The following is a 22,820-nucleotide window of genomic DNA, read 5'->3' as shown; positions in this document are numbered from 1 at the left end:
CTTTAGTCCTTAGGTAGTCACTCTTTTTTTTCATATCATATGCCTTGAGAGATGCATTACTATCTGCATTTTGAATTCTTGTTTCAAAACAAGTATGTGTGGTTTTACTTTAAAAAAAAAAAAAAAGAAAATCACAGAGTGACAACAGAAAATACTGCAGTGATACCAATTGCCTGGGGAGACTGCAAAGTTAAGTGACTTTACCAGCACAAAATAGAATGAATTTATTAAAATGCTGATTCTCCACTGAGGGAAGCAAAGAGGTGCTGTTAAAAGGCTGCTTCTTACAGTAATTGTTTTGATGCTGCCAAACATGTTTCTGCTTTTCTATTGCTACTGGGGCATCTGTGTGGACACATTTAATTACATTATTGGAGTTGAGTCAGTAGTTATTAACGCTCTGTTCTCTTCTTAGTATAAAAGGATGTGTTGTTGAAGACATATCCCAGGCCCTTTAGTTTAATAAAAGGACTTTGCTTTTGATGAGCCATACATAATGCAGGTGCACAATTCTAATTGATATCAAGGATTTATTCTGTTTGCATACCCTGCTGCTCTGCGCAGGTCAGTCGTCATCCATTTCAGTCTGCAGAACTGTCCAACTCATTCTTGACATATCTGCCTCTAATATGAAAGTGGGAGTGATCTGCATCTTAAAAGAAAGCATTTGGTTAGCAGGGTTTGCAAGGGCTCCTTTCTTGAGTTGCTCCCTGCGATGAGACAGGACAGTGCAATCACTTAGAGGAGATATTTTTAGGAGTTTGTGTGCTTTCATCAATCTGCTGTAAAAAATGTGGTGTAGTTGAGACTGCAGATATTTGATTGCTCAGTGTTTAATAGCCGTATTCAACAAATGTTGAGATGAGGCAGAATTTAGGGGATGTTTTTATAATAAACCATGCTAGAGGTAGACTTCTGCAGTAACAGCGCTGGGGCTGGACTGGTGCAGCTTCATCTCCCACGTTGGGTTCTGCAGGCATCGGACACTGCGCAGATGGCAAGGAGCCGACATGTTTGTACCCATGTGTGTCTTGGAAGGTGAATGTGTCTCCTTGATCCATAATCTTGAGTGTTTTTCAGCTTTAGGCTGAAGCTGGGTTGCTTTCACATCCAACGTGCAACAAGCAATGGCTTTCTCCTGGAGGAAAAAAATAGGCAGGAGTTAGTGATGATCAGGACTGGGCTTTGAGAAAAGTTCACGGGTTTGTGCTACTTGCGATTCCCCCCCCTGCCTACAGTCAGATGAAAACAGAATGTACTCAGGAAAGCACAAAGGACATTGATTTCTTGTGGAGCTGCTACAGGCATGAGGGATGGGTGTAAGGCTCTGGGGGGGTATGCCGTGACCGTTTCTGTGGGCTCCTGTTGCTGAGCGCAGCCTTGAAAGCAAAACACTCCCTTGTAATCCGCACTGAAATCGCGCCTGGCAAGTGAAATGGTCTAATTTTTCATTCTCATCTATCAAAGAGTTACAGTGGAAACAGAAACGAAGTAGCAACTAAGATGATTTTTTTTTTTTCAGCAGCCCTGCTGGCTGCAGTGTTTTATATTTAACATTTTATTTTTGGAGTGTGAGCACGTTATTTAAAATAAATTGGTTTGGGCTGACCTGGGATAGTCTTAGGAAGGGAGCTTTACAAAGAAGAAAGGTAAAACTGAGCTGCTTTGTGGATTATTGCCTGCAGCTCCCAAGTTTTAATAATCAGCATTTTAATAATCAATGTTTTAATAGAGGTAAAAACACGTAATTAAAACCTGCCTGAAGCTGCTGGTGGTTGCAGGTGCCCCCTTGGTGCTTGTGCCTTAGCAGCTGACATGTACCGAGCCGCAGCCCTGCCCGTGTCCCGTGGGGCTGTGGCCCTGCCTGTGTTCTGTGGGGCTGTGGCCCTGCAGGGCTCACTGGTGTCCCGTAGGCTCCCGTGGGGCTGTGGCCCAGTCCCTGTCCCGTGGGGGCCCGTGGGGCTGTTGCCTTGGCCCGTGGGGTCCCATGGGGCTGTGGCCTTGTCCCTGTCCTGTGGGGCCCTGTGGGGCTGTTGCCTTGGCCTGTGGGGTACCATGGGGCTGTGGCCTTGTCCCTGCCCCGTGGGGCCTGTGCGGCTGTGGCCCTGTCCTGTGGGGCCCTGTGGGGCTGCTGCCCTGTCCCGTGGGGCTGTGGCCCTGCAGGGCTTGCCTGGGGGCCCCGTGGGGCTGCGGCCCTGCCCGTGTCCCGTGGGGCCCGTGGGGCTGTGGCCCTGCCACCCTGCCTGTGTCCTCTGGGGGCCCGTGGGGCTGCGGCCCTGCCCGTGGGCCGCCCGCTCCGCGCACACGCGTGGGGTGAGTGCGGCGGGGGCCGCCAGGGGGCGCGTCGGGGCGGGGCGGTGGCGCGCGGGGGCCGGCGGGAGGCGGCGGCGGGGCGGGGTGGGAGGCGGCGGCGGCGCCGCGATGGGGTCCCGCCGCCCGCGGCCCTGAGCCCTGCCGCCCCGCGGCATGGCGGGCCTCATCAAGAAGCAGATCCTGAAGCACCTCTCCCGGTGAGGCACCCGCGCCCGGCCTTCTCTCTTCCTTCTTCTCATCCCGGGGGGGCGGCGGGTGCGGGAGGGCCCGGTGGGTGAGGGGGGTGCCCGGGCCTGCGGCGGGCCGGTGGGTGCGGGGGGCCCGGTGGCTGAGGCGGGGCCCGGGCCTTCGGTGGCCCGGTGGGTGCGAGAGGGCCCGGTGGCTGAGGGGGGTTTTGGGCCCTCGGTGGCCCGGTGGGTGCGGAGCGGCTGGGGCCTACGGCGGCCCGGTGGGTTGAGGGGGGGCGCGGTGGGTGCGTGCGGGGTCCGGTGGGTGCAGGAGAGCCCGGGCCTGCGGCGGGCCGGTGGGTGTGGGGGGGCCCGGTGGGTGCGGAGGGGGGCCGGGCCCGAGGCTGCTGTGGGGCCGGGGTACCGCAGGGCCCTGCTGGCCGCCCCCCAGCGGAGCTGTCGGGCCCGGGCGGGCGGTGGTCTTGGGCCCCGGGGGCGCCTGAGGGCCGGGGGCTGCGGGCCCAGGGAGCTGCTGGCTGCGGAGGAGCAGGCGCTGAGCCCCCCGGAGCTGCGTGCTGGGGGTCGGGCCCCTCAGAGGCCGGGGGCGGTGGTGGGGGTCTCCGGGCCGGCCGGGCTCCTGCCCTCGGTGGGCCTGGTGCAGGGGGGGCTGCCTTTGGTGACCCTTCGGGAGAGCTGTGGGCCTGGGCTGCTCCCTACGGCAGGTCCCGCTCGGCTGGGAGCGGGCGAGCGTGAATGAGAGACCAGAGGAGAATATAAACAGCACGAGGTACCCAGGGCGAGAAGGAATGCTGTAATACTTGGTACGTACAGGCACTTGCTTGTCGTTTTTGCTGATGTTTTATCATTTTCAGTGAACTTCATTAAAGGCGCTAAGAGGTGTGCTGAGGAAGACCATCATCTGGTGCTTCGTGTGTAATATTGAGTCAGGAAATGCAGCTTCAGCTGTGGCTCTGCCGCTGACTTGGGGGTTGACCTTGGGCAAATCTCCGTGCCTCGGTTTCCCTGGCGTTTGAAAGGAAAGAGCTGCACGAGAGCTAGCAGTTCTGCTGTTATCTCATGTGCACGTCCTCCCTCTGCGTTGCTGAGCGATCAGGATAATATGAAGTATAAAGGTGGCATATCTCTGAGGAGACTGGTGAAGGCGCAGCGTTGCACAGTGCTTTTCTTTGTGCTTCATGAGCTGCAAATGATCAAGTCCTTTCCGTTTTTATGGGTGGAGAATCTCAGCTACGAAGCAAGGGGCTTGTAGTAACTTGGGCTAGTAGTGTCAGTAGGCTGGAGCAAGGAGTTAAGACCTGCGAATCCAAACTCGCTGAGGCTGGTAGTAAATCCTCAGTGTTTCTGGAACCTCAGAACAATCCCCGCAAACTTAAAGCGAGCAGTCTCCTTTAATAAAGTGCCTGTCTGCGGAGGTTCTGAATCACTAGTTGCTCAGTACTCCAGCTTTCTAGGCGCTGTACCAGAAAGGAGCGTAATAGAGCCTGCTGCTTGATCTGTTCAGTGTGCTAATTTAAATGCATTTCTGCTAGACCTGACATCACAAATCTCCGAGCTTTCTGTCTCATTCCACCTCAAATCGGCCTGTCGTGCTCGTTAAGGATTCAGCCTTCTTGTCAGGAGGCACTGAAGTATTTATGACAAGGAGAGATGGATGAGAGCAGTTATTAATGGGGGCTGAAATAGACCTGGGCTTTATTCCTGGGTACCACCCCTCCTAGTGTGACAGAGCGTGTGTATTATTCTTATGGATAATTCTCTTTAGATGAATACGTTTTTCTGCTGGTGCTTTTACTTGGTTTTGCTTTTTGGTCTCCCTTAACTTTGCACTGTTGTGACACAGCCCTGCTCAAAGTGCCCCCTTTCTTCCCCTCCGTTTGAGCCTGTTGTTAGTGTTCTCCTCTGTGCAGTTCTAGGGAGGAGAGGGAGTCACAAAAAATTCTGCAGCTCTACCTGTTTTCCTACTAGGTAGACTTACTCTGTTGTTTGGGGTGGTTGGTCTGATCCTGCCCCTTTCTTGCCTAAGTACTGTGGATGTTTTGCAGAAATGCATTTTCAACACAGTTTAATGTTGTATAAAAAAGATGATGTTTTTGCATTCTGGTTTTGGTTCTTCTAAATACCTCAGCTTCATGCTCCCTTTGGGATTTTTCTTTCAGTTATGCTCATTTGCCCAGAAGAATTTTGCTACTGAATCATTAATCTGCCTTTATTTTCTGCTTTCAGTCTGCATATGAAATAATTCCTTGTTCCTCTTGTTATGTCTTCATTTGAAGTAATTTCTGCATGAGGTGGGTTTTTTTGTTCCTTTTCTGTCTGGAAATTTGCAAGGAATGGTCACGAGAGACAGCAAGATCAGGGAAATATGAAAGAGTTCACAGCAACCGTTCAGATTAAATGAATCACATGTCTAATAGGATGACAGTGGTCACTTGCGGTGATCTCTATAGCTGGGCTTTGCTGTCGGTGACAGAGCTGAGTTATGAATGTATTTTAGAAGGCTTAGCCTGTGTTGTGCTTTAGCAGCTTAAATTCCTAGAGCAGAGGAATCTAAAAACTTGCGGTGCTTTCACCATCTGTGCTTTTCACTCATTTATCCTATATTTAGCTTGGTAAAGAAAATAGATTAGGTTGTTTCACCGCTTCTTCTGCACTGGCACATGGCTGCGGTACTGGGGTTCTGTGGGAGGCTGTTTATAACCGAACATCAGATGATTATAGCTGGGACAAAGGGCTCTCCCTACGAGCTGTCTGAAGCATCAGCCGCTTGCTGTGTGTTTGAACTTGAAGCTGGTTTGAACTCTTCTGAGGCCGTACAACAAGAGCAGCACTTAGTGTTTACCAGCCTGGAATTATTCATGGCAGTACATCTATTGCTTTAAAATAAAAACAGTAATTTGCCTTTGCCTCTTTCTGGTTTTGTTTGAAAGTAGCATCTTTTTATTGTCCTTCTCTTAATTTTTTTCTTGTTAATAGTGCTCAGTGCAGCTATAGTACATACCACCTTTATAATACTCTGAGATCAAGTATTTATCCCCATTTGGTAAACAGGGAAACTGTGGCAAGCCAGACTGCCCAGACTTACTCAATAGAGCATTTTGGGGTTTGAGTTCTCAGTGCTGCAGTGGAAATCCTGATCAAAATTATTTTAACTTAATTTCATTAGGAAGCTTTTATTCACTGCTGCATCTGACAACTGCTTTGTGACATTTTCTTTTGTAACGCGTGTTAAAACGTGTGAGCTTATGGAGTAATAGGCTATTTAGTTGTGCACGTTATATGGTTTCCAGAGGAAATGTGGTATGTAATCCTTCTGTTGGGAAGAAAAGAATAAAAGTTAGGTGGAGAAAATAATCAGACAATAGCTTTACTTGCTCCAGTTCCAAAGGGCCGATGTGAAACAGCCACTGAGTCAGAAGCATCTGAAAGAAAGAAAAGCTGGTGTCAGCAGAGGAGCTGGGGTGGGGTTTGGGAGCAGGTTTGAAAGCAGGGGAAGGAGACCACAGCTGGTAACCCTGACAGGAGCCCTGGAGAACTGCAGCTGAGGAGGAACTTCAGGAATCCCTGAAAGTAGGGTGAGAAGGAAGCGCAGGAGAAACGAGAGAGAGAGAGAGAAGTCGGCTGAGGTAACAGCACTATTGCTGAGAAAATACAGAGGAAAACCAGCATGGGAAGCGAGACCTGTGTGCAGAGGAGAGGGTACAGCGCTTCAGCCACCAGCGCAGATGCCTGGTTCTGTTGATAACAGATGTGCGCAACGGAAATACAGGCGATACCAGGCTGGTAGTTTTGTCTTTGCTAGAGCTGTGCTTGTAAACAGGGTCTGGTGCACAGAGAGGCCCTTTCCTGAGTTGATCGTAGAAGTTTAGGTTGGAAAAGAGCTTTAAGACTATAAAGTTCAACTGTTAACCCAGCACTGCCAAATCCACCACTAAACCATGCCCCCAGGTGCCACGGCTTTTAAATATCCCCAGGGATGGTGACTCCACCACTTCCCCGAGCAGCCTGTTCCAAAGCTTGATGACCCTTTCAGTGAAGAAATTTTTCCTGATATCCAATCTAAACCTCCCCTGGCACAACCTGAGGCTGTTCCTCTTGCTTGTTACTTGGGAGGAGACACTGACACCCCGCTCCCCCTCACTACAGCCTCTTTTCAGGTAGTTGTAGAGAGTGATAAGGTCTCCCTGAAGCCTTCTTTTCTCCAGGCTAAACACCTCCAGCTCCCTCAGCCGCTCCTCAGCTCCTCAGAGCGCATGCGCTCCAGCTCCGCTGCCAATCTCTGGACATGCTCCAGCCCCTCAATATCCTTCTTGAAGTGAGGGGCCCAAAACTGAACGCAGGATTCAAGGTGTGCTCTCACCAGTGGGGACGATTGCTGCCCTGGTCCTCCTGACCATGAAGTACTTGAGTGCCACTGGGGTTTTTGCTCTGTTTTATTCCCAGTCTATACACGGGATTACCAGATGCATAGAATCTTGGGTGCTGGTTCATGTGTCAGTCAAGAGAGTATCTGCAAGTTGCTGTGGAGTGAGACTGGGAACTGTGGGAGGGATTAAGACTGTTTTTAGGAAGGTTTTCTGTGTAGTCTTATACTGTGCTTTGCTCTTCTGTTGGTTGGTTTGTTTCCTCTCTTCCCTGGTTTTGGAGGTTGCTGAATGATGGGTAACAGTTTGGACAGTACAACCTTTCTAATGAAGGCTGAAGCCAAGTTATCCTTGGTAGGTGCAAGTCTGTGTGGCCAGGTTTATCAGTTGCGCTGTCAGATGTCACTTCTCTGTCCCAATGTCATACGAAGGAAGATGAGGCATGGCAGAAGTTGGCAGAACTGTCTTTCACAGCACAGTATTGGAGCCACCTTTTTGGATAAATCAGATGGGCTTTAGAAACAGAATTTTAAAAAATCCTAGAAAACAAAATGAGTAGCGAGTGTAGGATGTAATACTTTACTTGCAGATGTAGGTCAAGTACACAGCCAGAAACTGTCATGTAACTCCTCATAAATGTAGAACCTTTCCTCTCAGTTCCCCATGGTTTAGGTCATAAATCCCTTTTTCCAGAAGAGATTGCAAATGAAACTCCTCCCCAGTTTCATTTGCAATTGCTCCTAGTCCTTGCAGCAAATAAAACTGCTGCTAGCAGATAAGCGAAGATAACAGGAGAGCCTATAATTATCTTTAGTTTCTTCTACATCAATTTAGCAGACAGGAACATGTGGGTGTCACAGAGTGTGCTGAGCTAGGAATGCATGGGCTTCTGTGGGCTGTGGTTTCATAATTTGGATGTAAGTATTTCAGAATCCCTTCCTGGCCCTAGAAATGCATTTGGTATTACCCCTTCCATGCAGTTGAGCTGCTTCCTTGCCACATGGAAAGAGTTCAGAACTTTCTGACCCAAAACTGCTTTCTGGCATGAGCCCTGCCTGTGCTGTAGTGTTACTGGATTAGCTCTTCAGTTAGCCTTGGAGCTGCTTGTGCCTCTGTGCTCAAAAATGTGATCTCCTTGCCTGCCCTTTATCCTTCCCCACCATTAAAGGCAGGCTCTCAGTCTAAGGACAAAGAAAGGCTATTGCAGCTGATGATCATCCTGCTGTTCCACGGTACTACGCTCTCTGAGGTCAGGGTGGCAGAAGTGAAGTGTGTTATCTGAGAGGACCCAGCCTTCTCCTCAGAAAAGATTGGGACAAGGGGCAGAAGCAGTTCTTCTTCAGCCAAGAAAATGGGATTCAGTCTCTGCTGATCAGGAATCATTGAGATGGGCTCTGTGGCTTGCACAGGACAGAAGGTCAGATCATGTTATCAGATATGCATCATTTGCCCAACACAGAGGTGTGGGGAATTCCTGAAGTCTGAAGAGCACTTTTTTTTTTTTTTCCCCCCTCAGTGGTCAGATTTCTTGGCTAAATGCTGAAATCTGGAAATCACTATAAGAAAATACAGCCTGAATTCTCTGGTCTGTTTGCTTCTCGCTTGTCCTGAAAAGTTTTGCAGCATCACTGTGTGCTTGAATGCTGAGATGCAGCTGTGCCCTTGCAGTGACAGTCCAAGCAATGGCACGTTCTGTTAGTAAGATGTGTTGGAAACCCTGTGATTTAGAAAGATCTACTGTCAGTAAGATGTGTGCTTACCACCTAACCCTTTCAGGTTTCTCCCCATTTCCTGTCCTTGATTATGAATTAACTGGAAGCAATTTAAAGAGCATGGTGCGCAGGGAGGAAAGCAAGGAAATCTCATCTGGGAATGACCTAACAAAGCTATAGACTCATGGAGTGATTTAGGCAGAAGGGACCTCTGGAGAACCTTTGCCTGGGACAGAATCTCTCCTAGAATTGAGACCAACATTGCAATTTTGGCTTTAGCTGCTTTAGTACCCTCCTTCAGATCAGGGAAATTTCTACTGCAAAGGATAATTTGCCTAAAAGAGCTGTTGCAGCTATGGGAAATATATGAAACCACAACACTGCTACCAGTTAAAAATTGACATTAAAAGAGTTGTTACTTTTCCATTTGCAAAGCATTCTGTTCCTGCTTTTCAGTGCGTTCTGTTTAGCCAGGTAATAGTTTCTTTGGTGCCCAAGTGCCACAAAGCGCACAAGTTGGAATGCAAAACATGAAGGTTTGAAAAACAAATCTGATAGCCAAAGCCCGAAATAACCCTGTCCTGCAGCCAGCGCTGACAATGGCAGAGAACAGCAGAGAGGAGGGATGTGCTTGTGCGCTCACACCTGCAGGGGGCTTGCACACATGTTGATGTGGCTGAAGAGGAGTAGAGCAACAGAAGTACGTTACAGAGTCTGAGTAACCCAGGTGTTGGTAACCTCCCTGAATTTGTAAGTTTTACACCTTGATCCTCCACGTGGCTGAGAGCGGCAGGACATGTGTCTCAAAAGGTGGGAGGATTTGGGGACACATGGGAGATGCCCACAGTTCCCCCACCGTAGGGTGTGCGGCTGGGTCCGGAGGGCAGTCGGCAGCGTCCTGCTTCGTGGGGCTGTGGGGAAGTTGCTTAATCATTTGGTGTCATAGTTTCCCCCAGTGGTTAAGAAGAGATGATACTAACGAGCCAGTTTGTACGTTGCTCTGAAAATAACCCTGGTGCATAGAAGCGGTTTTGGGAACGGGGTGGAAACAGTTCATGGCAAGAAACTCTGAGGCAATTTATAAGAAAGAAGCTTTGTCAAGTCTCCTTCCCAGCAGTGGCTGCTATTTTGCAGGCCGTCAGGCAAAGCTGCGGTACCGAGCGTTGGACCACTGGTAATAAGTTTACGTTCTTACATGCTGTGTCTAGCAAAGTATTTAAGGCTGGATGCAAACCCTGTAACATGGTAATTTGGAAATTTCTTATTTGCCTAGTACATTTTGATGGCTTTCTTTAATTTTTAAAGTTTTAATATGGAGGAATTCTTGATGGAAAGACAGAACCCCAGGCTATTATGGAGTAAAGTAATAAACAACTACTGCTTCTTTGTTCAAGATGGGTGGGAAAAGAGAATGCGCGTGTAACAGGACGTGGCATTTTCCTTTCACAGATAGTAATCTCTAAACCCAGGATTGTTATGCTGCAGTCTACCAGAAGAACCAAACGGTCGGTTCTAGGAAGCGTGTGTCAGCTGCTGGATGCAAGGTGCTTCCAACCACTTCCACTCGGCTGGAGAGAGAAGCATGTGCCGTTTCAGGAATGCTAAATAGACTCTTGTTGGAGTAAAAATAAATGGCGCTTTGGTAGCTCAGGAGGCCAATGCAGCTGGAAATATCCTTGCATCAGTTGCTGGATTTTGCAGGGCCCTGCTGGCCACGTGGAACCTCTCCACACCCCTGCTACTCTTCAGCCCAAGCAGTGGGTCAGTAAAAGTGGTTATTAAACATGACTCTTCTCCCCTTGTCTTATTTCTCCCAGATTCCTTGAGCCCTTACCTTCTCTGCAGCGGCTCAGTTGAGCCTGAGTTATGTAATAACCTGTTATTATCTGCAGGTTGGAATAAAAAATGCAGATTTGATTGCAGGACAAATACTTCCTTAAAATCTGGGAAGCGGTGCTTCTGACCAGTGCATTTATTTAGGTGGCTTCCTCATTTTCTTTCACATGTTGTTATTTGCTTGAGGTTTTGTCTTGGGAAATTCCCTGGCAGCTGACGGAGGGTTTGCATTCCAGATTTCAGAGCATGGGGCAGCTGGCGTTTAAACTTCACTGAGCTTCCAGCTAATGAGCTAGAAATAGCAAAACAGTTCTTCAGTGAGGCAGAGTTCAACCCCTGCCAAAAAGCCGGCCTCTTCTCCTTTCAGATTAGCTTCTGGTTTCAGGTCTCCTGGTACCAAAGTAGTTGACAGTGGGTGTGGTGCAAGAAGTGCATGGAGGCTGGAGCCTTTGCAGTTTTCTAGTATTCAGAATGCTTAAGAGTCATTTGTTTGGGACAAGAAAGTGCTCGCAGGGACCTAAGTGAGGATGCAGACATCAGGGAGGAGTGAGCTGACAGTGCTTTGTGTGATAGTTCAGTCTCATTCCTGATCTGTTTGGAAATGTTGATTTTTTTTTTTTTTTTTTTTTCCACTGCGAGTTGAACTCTGAATTGATTTTACTTTAGCCATGTCGTAGGGCAGTAGATAACTTAGAGCCAAGACAAGTGGTTACTCATGTAATCAAGATGGTTTTTGGCCCATGTGAAACTGTGTTTGGCTTTGTGTGGTTGTGGTCCAGCCTTTTATTCAGTGTAGCTGACGCTTGGAAAAACAGAAAGCTGATAACGTAAAGCCACCAGCGGCATGTGCATACATACATTGGTGCACTTAAATTTACTCTGGTGAGGAGGGAGCCTACCAGGATGGTGCTAAAGGCTGTTACCAGGTTACACTGTAATGTGTACAGAGTTTGTTGGGTAACTTAAGTAGGGCGAAGTCATCAGGCTTATTGCGCTGGGATCTCTTTGTCCACACGGGAAAATATTATTGCCTAGCCGTATATCTGGGGCACGCTAGTGCTGTACGCAGTGGGGAGCTGGAGTAGCGGAGACGATTTTTCATTAGTAAGACATGGTGCTTTCTGTCTTCTAAACAAGTAGTTAGTTTGGTATCGGTCAGATTCCCTTGAATTCTAAATGTTGTTTGATACCAACCAGATTAGTACTAGATACTGTCTAATACTGCGCATAAATTAGTCTCGCCTTCTGCTAATTCAGTGGGTTTCTCTTCCTCATCTGCAACCCTGAATCTCTCAACCCTGAGTAGTACTGTGCATGCTCACCAGACAGATTGTTCCACAGTTATACCAAAAGCTTGAGTAAGTAAAATGTCTTTTCTTCCTGAAAGGGCTTTTACTTCTTCTTCCTATATGTCTTCGAGGCAGCTATTTTCTCCTTGCTTAGAGAAGTTTTGATCACTTGCCCAGTTTTTATTTCCTCCAAAATGTTTTCTCAGTTCATTCGCAGACATTTATCTTGCAGTTCAAGCTTCTGCTGCTGTCTTCCTTGAAAATATATCTGCATTTGGAAGTCACTGACCTTTCCTTCTACCAGTCATGAACCTTTTTTCCAAGTAAACGTGCTCTTTGGCTCCTGAGATAAGACATTTCCACTTATTTTAAAACTTCTTATCACAGTTTTTTGGGTTGTAGAAGATCTTTCCATTGAATAGCCTGTCCAAACTAAACCGGGCAAGACTCTGGGAAGGATTTTGGGAAAGGAGCAAATCTGCATTGGCCAGAATATAGTGTTTTTCCGTGTCTAATTTCTGTCCTTCTGTCGTAGTTGCTTACATTACAAATTAGAAAAAAAAATGTTCCAAATTAAAGCAGAAAATCTTCATCTCTTCCCTTGCTGTTACTCTTATGAATGCAAGAACCTTGTTTGCAGCCCTTTCCCTGGGGCCCTCGGCACTGCTTGTCTGTTTTCAGCTCGCAGCAGACAGGTTACCCCCTTCCTGGCTTACTTGGGTTTCGAGTATTTTTCCATCTGCTATCTGCAATTGTGGCTGGGATTGCAAGCCAAACAGTTCCTTGCTTCTGCCAATTGATGATGCTTGTCATTAAGGAAAATCAAGGTCACTGGTGTACTGCTAATTAGTTCTTGCATATAATAACCATAGTAACAAAGATATTAATAGAAATGAATGTGTTTAGCTGTAGGTAGTGGTTACATACAATAGGCAGTGATTACTGAATAACTGCAGGAGAAGAAGCTGAGGCAGAAAATCTAGTTTGGGCATATGAAGGGCTCCTGGACCACGTGGCTGCAAGGTAATAAGATGGATGGATCTGAAGAGAAGTTTTATGATTTCAGACGTCTTCTCCTGGCATTATCTATGTATTTGTTCAGTTGGAGACAGCGTGGCCAGACAGCTACAAATTTGAACATAAATTTATTATTTATGATTCTAGCCTGGCTTCAGGCCAGCAATCAGATTTGGCCAAACTCTCTCTTGCAGTCAGTGAGTTTGTGGCCTCTCAATATGCAAGCTGATGAGTTGGACAGTCATACTTTTAGTATTGACATCATTTTTTTATATATATATATTCAAGCTGATGATTCAGCAAATAGATTGACCCTCCTGTGCCTTCCCCATCTAAAACCTGAAATGAGGCTTCAGAGTAAATAGAATCATGATCTCAGAAACTGACCAAGAAGGCTGAGGGTTTCTGTAAGTAATTAGTAATCATCATTCTTTTAGGCCGAATCCCAAGAAGATCTTGAGGTTTAAATCATCTGGGTGTTGTTAGCTTCTTAGGATGAGACCTTCAGTCTATGAAATTAGGGTGGCGCTGTTAATGACTCTGCTTCTTATGAATGTTGATTGAGAGCCCTAACACTCATGACATCTAAAATGGAAAGAAACAGTGGGAAACAGACCGCAGGGAGAACTCTTCTCCGCAAACCGCTGGGCTAAGACTTAGGCTTGACCTAGCAGTCTTCCCTGGCTACAGCTGCTCCAAGCCTCTAGCTCGTATTTCCCGTTGCCTTGATTGTGAATGCAGCAAGACCTTTTCAGTCACTTGAAGGCTTTCTGTGGATGCTGGTGGCTGTGATGGTCCATCTGGCTATTGTGCAGCAGATCAGCTTCTGGCTGGCAGATGCTTTCAGAGACAAAATGTTGCTCACGGTATTGTTAGTGTGGATGCATGCGTGCTCATGTAAGTGTAACACAGATGCAAAATGCCCTTGTGACTGCAGTGACAATTCCATAAAAGACAGAAAAAGGTTTTCTGGTTTGACTTTTGTCATGGTAATCCTGGCAAGCTCAAAAGGAGTGCTGTCCTTTGAGTTTACTGGCTTAGCTCTACGTGACTTCTGTTGGAGTTGCACAAAAAAAAAAGTGCAAATATCCCACAGTCAGTTTTTCTAATAGCTACCATTTTCATTCACTTTTCTCTAAGCCAGCTATCCATGCTGCCAAAAATGTTACTGTTGATGAGTATGAATGGAGTGAGCCTGCCAACAAACATCTAAAATTGTATGCTCTCACTGCTTTTTCCTTCCCCTGGCAGTGACCAAAGCAGTTCTTTTCAAGAAGTAATGAAGATTTGGCATCTATGAACTCCCGAGTTCACAGGAACACTTCATCTGTTTTCCTCCTGTAAGCCCCATCTAACATGTGTTATGTGTATCAAGATGTCTTAAATGTGAAGATTATTCCATTTTAAGAGCTCAGATTCCTTTACAAGGAGAGTAATTGAGTGGGTGATAGTAATAGGAATTCCTTCAGGAATTTAGACTAGGTGGCTTAGAAGAGAGAATTTGTTTCATTTTTAGGTTTTTGTGTACAAAACTTGTGGCTTTTGTTGTCCCATCATCGGTGGGGGCTGTAACCTCTCGTCTGGGGGTAGAACGGCACATTTTGGTGCATCTAGAATGCCTCGTGAAAAGGATTCTTCTGTAGAGCCTGGTAGTACTCATGGTGGTTCTCTTACCTGTTCGGCGGGATCTCTGCAGCCTTGCCCTGTATATGGTTACAAATAGTTATTTGGTTTTAGCTGGATCATGTTTCATACCACTCTCTCCACCAGTGTCCCGTTTCACAGCTGTAGCGTCCTTTCACCTTGTTACTGTTTTTTATTTTTTTGATACACATACACGCTACATAACAGTAATGCCCTGGTTTAGACGTATCCTTATATTTTTCTTCTGCATTACCAGCTGAAAGCAGCTTCCCCATCTAAGCATGCTTAGCCTGGGATGAGGATTTAAGCAGCCAGGGTTTTGATCCTTGCTTTGCAAGTGTGAGAAAGCTGCTCTGTGCCTCAGCCTCTCCCCACCTGTAAGCTGATCACTACCCACAGCAGCCTGTGAACTTAACAGTGCCAAGTGCTTTTTATTGCCTACCTGTTCAGATTGTTTTGTTCTTAGTATCCAGTCCCAAATGGACATGATTACAACAGCTTTCTACACAGCTGGTTCTCTAATACGAGACAAGAATCCTCATGTATTGCCTCTGGAGGTATTTGGTCTAATTTTCAGCAGTGTCTGAGATAGTGGGTGCTCACAAGAGGACTCCAAGTGCAAATCTTACAGTCTGCATATCCCTGCATCTCCCTGCCAGCAGAGCAGCTGCTGTAGCACACTCTGGAATATGTTACTTCTTTGTACAGATGCTGAGAAGCAGTGTTGAACTTGGCGGCCTTCCTGGGTGTGTTCAAACAAGAGGGGCTCTGGTTAAAGGGATTACGAAGTTTAACGTGTATGTGTCAGCCTGAGATGCTGGCAGGTGCGTTATAAACTTTATTCAGCTGTCAGTGTGTACCTTCGGCTCCGGGGAGGGAGGTGACAGCTTGGCACAGCAAACGTCTGACTCAGGCTTCTGTGGCAGCTGGAGACTCTACAGTGGCACGGATCAAGGGAAAAAGCAGTAGTAGGCAGACTCACAGCTGCTGGTGCCACCCTCCTCTTCCAAGAGCTGCTACATCAGTAGCATAGGGTTGACGTCAGTGGCTCTTCACCATCCGTCAGGCTTTCTCCTAACAAAACGTTCGCTTTGGAGCGGCGTGTTTGCCGCAGAGGCCCTGGGTTGACTGACCAGCAGCTGCTCGGGCAACCTGGGCCAGTTTTGTACCACACTTCGTGCTGCTGCGGTGGCCACATGAGCTGGCAGCCTTGCTCTGGTTCCTCCTCCCTTCCACTCTTTTAGCAATGACTTTTTTCAAGATGCCCTTTGTGCCTTTCACAGAGAAGTAGCCCACGCTGCGGCTGCAGGGAAAGGAGAGAGAATGGCAGCGTGTGACTGACTAAGAGCCTAATCCTGCTTACACTGACAATCGGGTCTTTCTTTCTCTTCCGCTTTCTGGAGCACTGTGCAGAATTAGAATTAGCATTAGCATGGAGGAATGTGTGGTATAAGCCTGGCTTCAGTAGTGGGCAAGTTGTTTGATGGGAAGTCTTCAACTTTGAATACTGTGACTGTGGAGGGCAAGCTGCCTTGCTCCCTTGGTGGCCACCCCTTCTTCACAGAAGGGTGGTTTGGTAGGGAGAGGTGTTGCTGACACGTACACAGCCTCTGTGATCTGTTGTCCTCTAAACTCGCTCTTCTGGTTCCTTAGGGGCCACGGTGGTTTTAGTAAAGTCAGAGGTTTTCAGCTCTACGCCAGAATACACTTCCCTTAAGCAACCTTGCTGAATTTTTTTCACCTGTTGCATTTAAATCTTGGGCACGTAAGGGGTCTGAAGGTACTTGGCTGCACACAAGGGAGACAGAAACAACAGAAGCCCTTGGGAGGAGGAATTTAAACCAGAGAGAGCAGCAGCTGCTGGTTGCCGAAAGGAGAGGAGGACAGGAGCTTGGGCTGGTAGCTGGGGAGGGGAGTTAGGTTGCATGCTTGGACCTGCTGACCAGAGAGCAGGCTGAATTGCGAGACTGGTGTTTAAAGAGGCAGACATAAAAGTAATTTATTGGTGTTCTTTTACTTTCCTGTGTCAAAAACTTACAAAAGAATCTAGATAGATAAACTTTTCACTGCTGATACGGCACTTCCAGGGGAAGAGTAAAATTGCTGACCTGTTGCAGTTTGGCTTTAGTTTTCTTTGGTTTTGTCCTAGGGTGATTTTTCTGGTTTCTGGGTTGCCAGTGCTTTAGAAGAACTTTTCAGTTTCTCAGGCTTGAATTTGATTTAAAACAAAAACCACACAAACAAAAAAAGTCCTTCAAATGTCAAAGTGTAAAGATGTCATTTTCTGGAGCAACTAACATGCCCTGGCTTTAAAAATGTCAGAAAGCATTTAACAAAACAACGAGCAGATTCTTATACTTAAAATAGCTCTCATAAAGGCTCCAATAGTCTCAGCAGCTTTGCTGGGAGTTGTTTTTAGAGTCTCCTCTTTCTTCTCTTGTAGGTTTACTAAGAATCTCTCTCCAGACAAAATCAACCTGAGCACGCTGAAAGGGCAGGGGCAGCTGACCAACCTGGAGCTGGATGAAGAGGTGCTGCAGAATGTGCTGGAGCTGCCCACCTGGCTTGCCATCACTCGCGTCTACTGTAACAAGGCATCTATCAGGGTGAGCAGAGGAGCCTGCGCTCGTGTCCCCAGACGCAGCTGAGGCCTTCCAGTGGCAGCTTCTCTTTGTCACTTGGGAATTTGTGATGAAGAATCATCATGTGGGGTGATCCCTGCATCTCAAACCCTGTGCTTTAGGCGTGGGGTTTGCTGTCTGAGTGCTAGGAGACAGACGCAGCAGGTTTCACCAAAGGCTGCCTTTGCCAAGCGTTTGGCCCCTGATGGTGGCCAGCAGCAAATGGTGGAGGATGCTAAGAGAAGCACAGGGAAGGTGTGCTGTGGTCCTTCCTCACCTTCAGGTGGCTTGTTAAGCCAGCAGTGAGGTCTTTGTATTTAATAGCCACTGTTGAATTTCCAGGAATTGGATCAGATGCTTTCTGGACCTGCTTAACATCCAGAGTGTGCTATGGCAAAGAGTTTCACAGCATCTGCTTTTGCTTGTATGAAGCCTGCGTATACTAGTTTTAGTTGATAACCTCTTGGTACTGTTATTGGAAGAAATAGTGAGCAGTCGTTCCTCCGTATCACTCGGGGTTTTACAGAGCTCTCTGTGTCGTCATTCCCTCCCATTTCCCTGCTATTTTGTTAATGGAGGATGTTTCTGTGTCTTCCCTTACCCACACCGACTTTTTTTTTATAATGCTAAAGAAGCAACACAGACCTCCAACAGGCATGGGAAGCAGAGAGAAATGGAGTGCAGTTCTCTGAAAGCCTAATTATGCTGTTGAGGTATTGTAAAAATAAATTGAACTTAAGCCTTAATTGTTGAAAATGCAATTTGTAAGAGATGCGTGAAGAGTGCATGTGAAAAGCTGCACTCTCTGCAGTCAGCCAGGCTTTATGCCCACAGTTACCCATTTACATGCATAGTCACTGAAATTGTGCATGCACTTGCACTTTTGCACACTAAACTCTTTTAGAAATGCTTCCTCCTTGTGGTTTTTAGAGCAAAAAATTTATTTTTTTTCAGTAGATATGAAATGCCAGATTGCTTAATCTCACTTGGTACTAACCATAGTTGTGTTACATGAATACAAAAGTTTTTAGTATCTCGAAGAGACTTGCTGTAAAAGAAATACGGTTCTACTCTGCCAAGTGACAATAAAAATGAGCCTGTCTTACTCATCTGATCCGCTCTGTTTTTAGAGTCAGATCTGCTTAATTTAGTAACAAACACTTGTTCTCCCTCCTACGAGAACTGCTGAATAAGTGTTGCTGTAAGGAAATAAAACGGATCTTTTTGGTTTGTGCATAGTCTTCAAAAGAGTTACCTGACTTCCAGTAACAGCAGCAATTGATTGTAGACTCCCTAAGGCCAAGAACATTCTCCGTAGAGGAATATGAAAAATCGGAATTTGAGCTGCCGAATATCTGTTACTCAGAGTGATATGTGAGATCCAAAAGCTGAGCTAGATTTGTAGGTCTGGTGGCTGGAATGTCTTTTCACTTGTCTGTGTGAGCCCGTTTGACCTGGATACAGTGAGACATGATGGATTGTCACTGCGGTCATTTCTCAGAGGAATGGGGCTCAGACTTTGGGCTCAGATGGTTTCCTGCAATTTCTCAAACTTTTCCATGTGAAGATAACTCTTATAACCTCAACTTTATTGTTTCAGATCCAGTGGACGAAGCTGAAAACACACCCAATCTGCCTGGTAACGTTTCCTCTCTTATTCGTTCCTTTTCTTCCTCACTCTTCTTAATCTCTCCTACTTGAGAAGAATTCTGCAAAGGGAAACTGTGAAATGCTTGCTCAAATTGTCATTTGACCTAAATCCTCTAGGCCCTTAGCAGATAGGGGAAGGGGAGTTCTGAGAATAATCCTCTTTGGTGATGAGTGACCTCCCACAAGACCCGTATTTCGCTGCAGGATGGAGCCTCAGCTCCATGAGCTCTCAGTGAAGCCCAGGGCAACCTTGTGCCTGGTTTTTGTTGTTTGTTTCCCCACCTCCCTTCTGGGGATCCAGATTACCCAACAATCCTGGCACTGCTGATGTGAAAATTTTAACATGTGAGACTTCTGGAGTCAAGAGAGTCCAGAATGTGGTTATCCCTGCCCTAGAGTCTCAGACCTAAGGCTGGTAGGCTGAACTGGAGTTTTGGTCTTCTATGTATTGGTCCTGTGTTCTGCCTTTACAGTACTTGGATAAAGTGGAGGTAGAGATGCGAACATGTGAAGAGCCTCGGCCACCCAACGGACAGTCTCCCATTGCTCTTGCTGCAGGTCAAAGGTCAGACCCTGAGCTCTGTGCTTGCTTTCTGACATGCTACCGGGGTGTGGGTGGCCGTTTTTCTCAGTGGTTAACTATCGGCGTTTCTGCAGTCAGCTTTAAATGGCTCTAATACCTCTTATAAACTGTGGAGTCTCTCTGTATGTAGCCTTGCCTCTGCTGGGACTTCTGTTGTAGCAGGTGATGACTTGGAGGGATCTTCTCTTTGCAGTGAATATGGCTTTGCTGAAAAAGTCGTGGAAGGGATGTTTATTGTCGTCAATTCCATCACCATCAAGATTCACTCCAAGGCCTTTCATGCTTCTTTTGAGCTATGGCAGCTCCAAGGCTACAGTGTCAACCCAAACTGGCAACAGAGCGACTTGAGGCTCACCCGCATTACTGATCCACAGAGGGGAGAGGTAAGGAGGTGTCTTACGTTGCCTGTCATAATGTGCACAGTGGCACTCGTGCTAACCCCATCCTGTGGGGTAATTGGGCTGATTTCTCATACAGGGAGGGTAGGGAGCTTTGGTGAGCTTGCCTTCTGTTTGCTGGAACAGGGTGACTGAGAGCTGACTTGTGTTCAGGGCTTTCTCTGGGATCCTTTGATCCGAGCGAACGAATCTGGAGAAGCTCTGAATGCCCTTGTGGTTTGTGGGGGGGGGTGGAGTGGGGGGGAGTTAGATGTTACCTGGGACATGATTTTGGTTTTGTACCGGGATCGCGGAAGAAAAGTGCGTTGAATGATCTTCTGTGGCCTTGTTTCATTCCACACCTTCTAAACATTTATTATTTCCTTGAAGTTGTTGCAAATCTCAGCATTTTTCAATTTTTCTCCTTCTGGGTAGGTTTTGACGTTCAAAGAGCTCACGTGGCAGACACTTCGGATAGAAGCAGATGCCACTGACAATGGCGATCAGGATCCTGTTACTACTCCTCTGAGACTCATTACCAACCAGGGGAGGATCCAGATTTCTCTCAAGAGAAGGGTGAGAGTTCCCTCCATATTTTGCAGGATATGGTCTCCGTGCCTGGTGCAGTGATGATGCATATTCCTCCCACGTTCCACAGCAACCATTCTTTTTCCTCACAAATGTTGAGCCCAAGCTGCTGTATCACTCAGTGTTTTCTGTTGGAGACAGCTGTGTTCCTACCAAATGTCAAAGCAGTTTATTTCCCAGGGGAGGATAACATGTACGGAGTAAGTTTTTAAATCCGTTCGAACATCCCAAGGAGAGCTGTCATCTCTTTACTGGGAGATTAAAGCCTGCTAGTCTTATTTTTACCTGTCAATGGAAATGTGATGATAAAAAAAAATCTTTTTTTTTCTTTCTTTCCTTTTTTTTTTTTTTAAAAAAAAACAACAAACAAACAGTGAGCATTTGCCTCCTAAAGAGGAGATAGCTTTGACTGCTTTCTCAGAGGAGGTACTATGGACATCCATCAGAGAAGAACTTCTCTCTCAGATGAGTTTCAAAGCAGCATCTCTTGTTTCTGCTACAGCTTCTGTGTGTTATGAAGAATGTATGTATATGGTTGCAAACCTTCAAGTCCCTGACTCTTCCATGCTGTTTCAGACCAAAGATTGCAATGTGGTGGCATCTAAGCTGATGTTTCTCCTTGATGACCTGCTCTGGGTGCTGACAGACTCTCAGCTGAAAGCAATGATGAAATATGCAGAGTCCCTGAGTGAAGCCATGGAGAAGTCTGCCCAGCAGAGGAAAAGCTTAGCGCCAGAGTCTGTACAGGTGAGTGAGTTGTGATTTGGATGTCAGTCCTCCAGGAAAAAAACGATGTGAACGAGACAGTTTCTGTTTGTGTGGCATCTGGCCCTTGCTCACAGAGCATCTCCCTGATGGGAGCTGGTAGGCTTACCTGGTGTCAGGTCAGCACTGCGTGGGTTGTGGGCTGTTGGGTAATGAAGTGACCAAAGGAGTTGGATTCGTTGCCAATGAGCATTAAAGAATGTTCACGTACAGTCACAGGCTAGATTCTGTCTGATGGCAGGGAAGAAGTGCTGTTAAGTTGCGTGGCTTTAAGGAGTTGGCTGGTGCATGGAAAGTTGCAGAGGGTCCCATGAGGATTTGGTTTGGTTATAACCAATAAATATAATCTTTTCTGCCTCTGAGTAAGAATCTGCATAGACCTGGGGAAGGGGAGTGGTATAATAAATTATGACACAAAGCCACTGTGAGCTGTGATGCTCAAGGGAGAACACTGGCATCCAATTTCGCTGTTGTTCGGGTTTCTTTTTTTCTTCCTAATATTCTGATGGGAGCTCTTGATTTTTACAACTGTTCTTTGGATCACACGTAGCTTAGCTGTGTATGAGAACCTTAGAACAGCTACTCCTGGCAGTAACCTTGAACTTCCCTTACCAATTTGTTTTCAAAATGCTTTGAGTAATTGTTTGACAGATGTTGCAGAATAAATACATGAGGCAGAGGACAAAAGATGTTTTCTGAGACAAAGGCGAGGGAAGAGGAGTATTGTGGCTGGTGGTGGAAGCTCTGGGGAAGGAGGAGGGCTATGCACGTAGTGCAGTGAGCTTACATAGAAGGCGTGATCAGGAATACTTAGTTCGTTTTGTCTGGGAGTCTTAAAAGAGTGTTTCAAGGTATGCGAATGGTAGCTTGATTTGGAGGAGGCAGAATCACAAAGAGTTTTGCTCGTGAGAACACAGGAAAGGATCCAGATTTCGGGACTCCCAATTAAATTTCTATAAATTGATGCCTTGCAGTCTGGAAGGTTGTATGAGTTATTTTTAATTGCATTATAACCTCTCTCTTTTCTTCTTTTCTTTCTATTAGTTCTTACCGAGCTTGTCTCTCTCTAATAGATAACACCACCTGCACCAAGTACCCAGCAGTCCTGGTCTCAGCCGTTTGGAGTCAGCCCCAATGCAAGTAGCATTGGTCAATACTTTGATAAGCATGACATGAAAGAGTCATCATACCACCTCCTCATTTCACACTTGGATCTGCATATCTGCGATGACAGCCACACTCGAGAGTCAGGTAACTGAGAGCAGCATCAGGAGGACACTGCAGGAGGAAAACATTAATACAGTCATCAGTTTTCTGTCTTGGAGGATATTCCTCTTGAAAACAAGAATCTTTCATATTACCGTTTCCCAATGAGACAATGGGCAGTTGTTCAGGCTGATGGAGAGATCAGTTATGTATAGATTCATAGAATGGTTTGGGTTGGAAGAGACCTTAAAGATGATCTAGTCCCACCTCCCTGCCGTGGGCTGTTGGCCTGTTGCATTCAGTTGCTCTTTTCCTTGCTTAGGACAAGATTTTGATACCGTTTTCTAGAAGGTCATACCCTAATACTGGCCATGGTGACAGTCTATCAGTGGTGGCAATCAAAGCGGTGGTGTTCTGAATTCTCCTGGATCCAGAACCTGGATTGCAGAGCTGATTGTGGTTTTCTTTGTTTTCCACAGGTGCTTTGAAACATGGGATGCTGGGAGGTGCCATGCAGCTGACCTTCAAGAGGATGGCTTTTGACTATTATCCTTTCCACAGGGCAGGTAGGGGAGCATGTGGCCTCCCAGCTTGAGGAGTGGGATAAAAAAAGAATTTGAAGAACAGTGATGCTGTACGGCTTCAGGCAGGACTGGAAGAAAGGCTACAC

General features: G+C 46.7%; 1 protein-coding gene and 1 long non-coding RNA gene across 3 annotated transcripts in view; both read left to right on the top strand.

Moving 5' to 3' along the window:
- The first annotated feature begins 2,387 nt into the window (after window positions 1-2,387).
- UHRF1BP1 (UHRF1 binding protein 1) overlaps window positions 2,388-22,820 on the top strand; it is a 33,358-nt gene continuing 12,925 nt past the window's right edge. Inside the window, exons 1-9 of one of the 2 annotated variants that reach the window (XM_037410161.1) lie at window positions 2,388-2,510; window positions 16,804-16,966; window positions 18,582-18,620; window positions 19,105-19,196; window positions 19,408-19,597; window positions 20,027-20,167; window positions 20,756-20,926; window positions 22,018-22,195; window positions 22,630-22,716. In XM_037410161.1, the coding sequence (XP_037266058.1) occupies window positions 2,467-2,510; window positions 16,804-16,966; window positions 18,582-18,620; window positions 19,105-19,196; window positions 19,408-19,597; window positions 20,027-20,167; window positions 20,756-20,926; window positions 22,018-22,195; window positions 22,630-22,716 (1,105 nt within the window). In that variant the 5' untranslated portion in view covers window positions 2,388-2,466. Of the gene's footprint in view, window positions 2,511-16,803; window positions 16,967-17,613; window positions 17,695-18,581; window positions 18,621-19,104; window positions 19,197-19,407; window positions 19,598-20,026; window positions 20,168-20,755; window positions 20,927-22,017; window positions 22,196-22,629; window positions 22,717-22,820 lie in introns of those variants that run through there. The other variant, XM_037410162.1, reaches the window with a different exon arrangement.
- Window positions 6,536-10,362, top strand: LOC119158361. Its single transcript, XR_005107844.1, has 2 exons — window positions 6,536-9,819; window positions 10,024-10,362. It is a non-coding gene; the product is annotated as an uncharacterized LOC119158361 (long non-coding RNA).

This window comes from Falco rusticolus, chromosome 17 (assembly GCF_015220075.1).
Source record: "Falco rusticolus isolate bFalRus1 chromosome 17, bFalRus1.pri, whole genome shotgun sequence".
NCBI classification, from domain to species: domain Eukaryota; kingdom Metazoa; phylum Chordata; class Aves; order Falconiformes; family Falconidae; genus Falco; species Falco rusticolus.
Note: the sequence above shows the minus strand (reverse complement) of the source record. Positions and strands in the feature narration are given on the sequence as shown.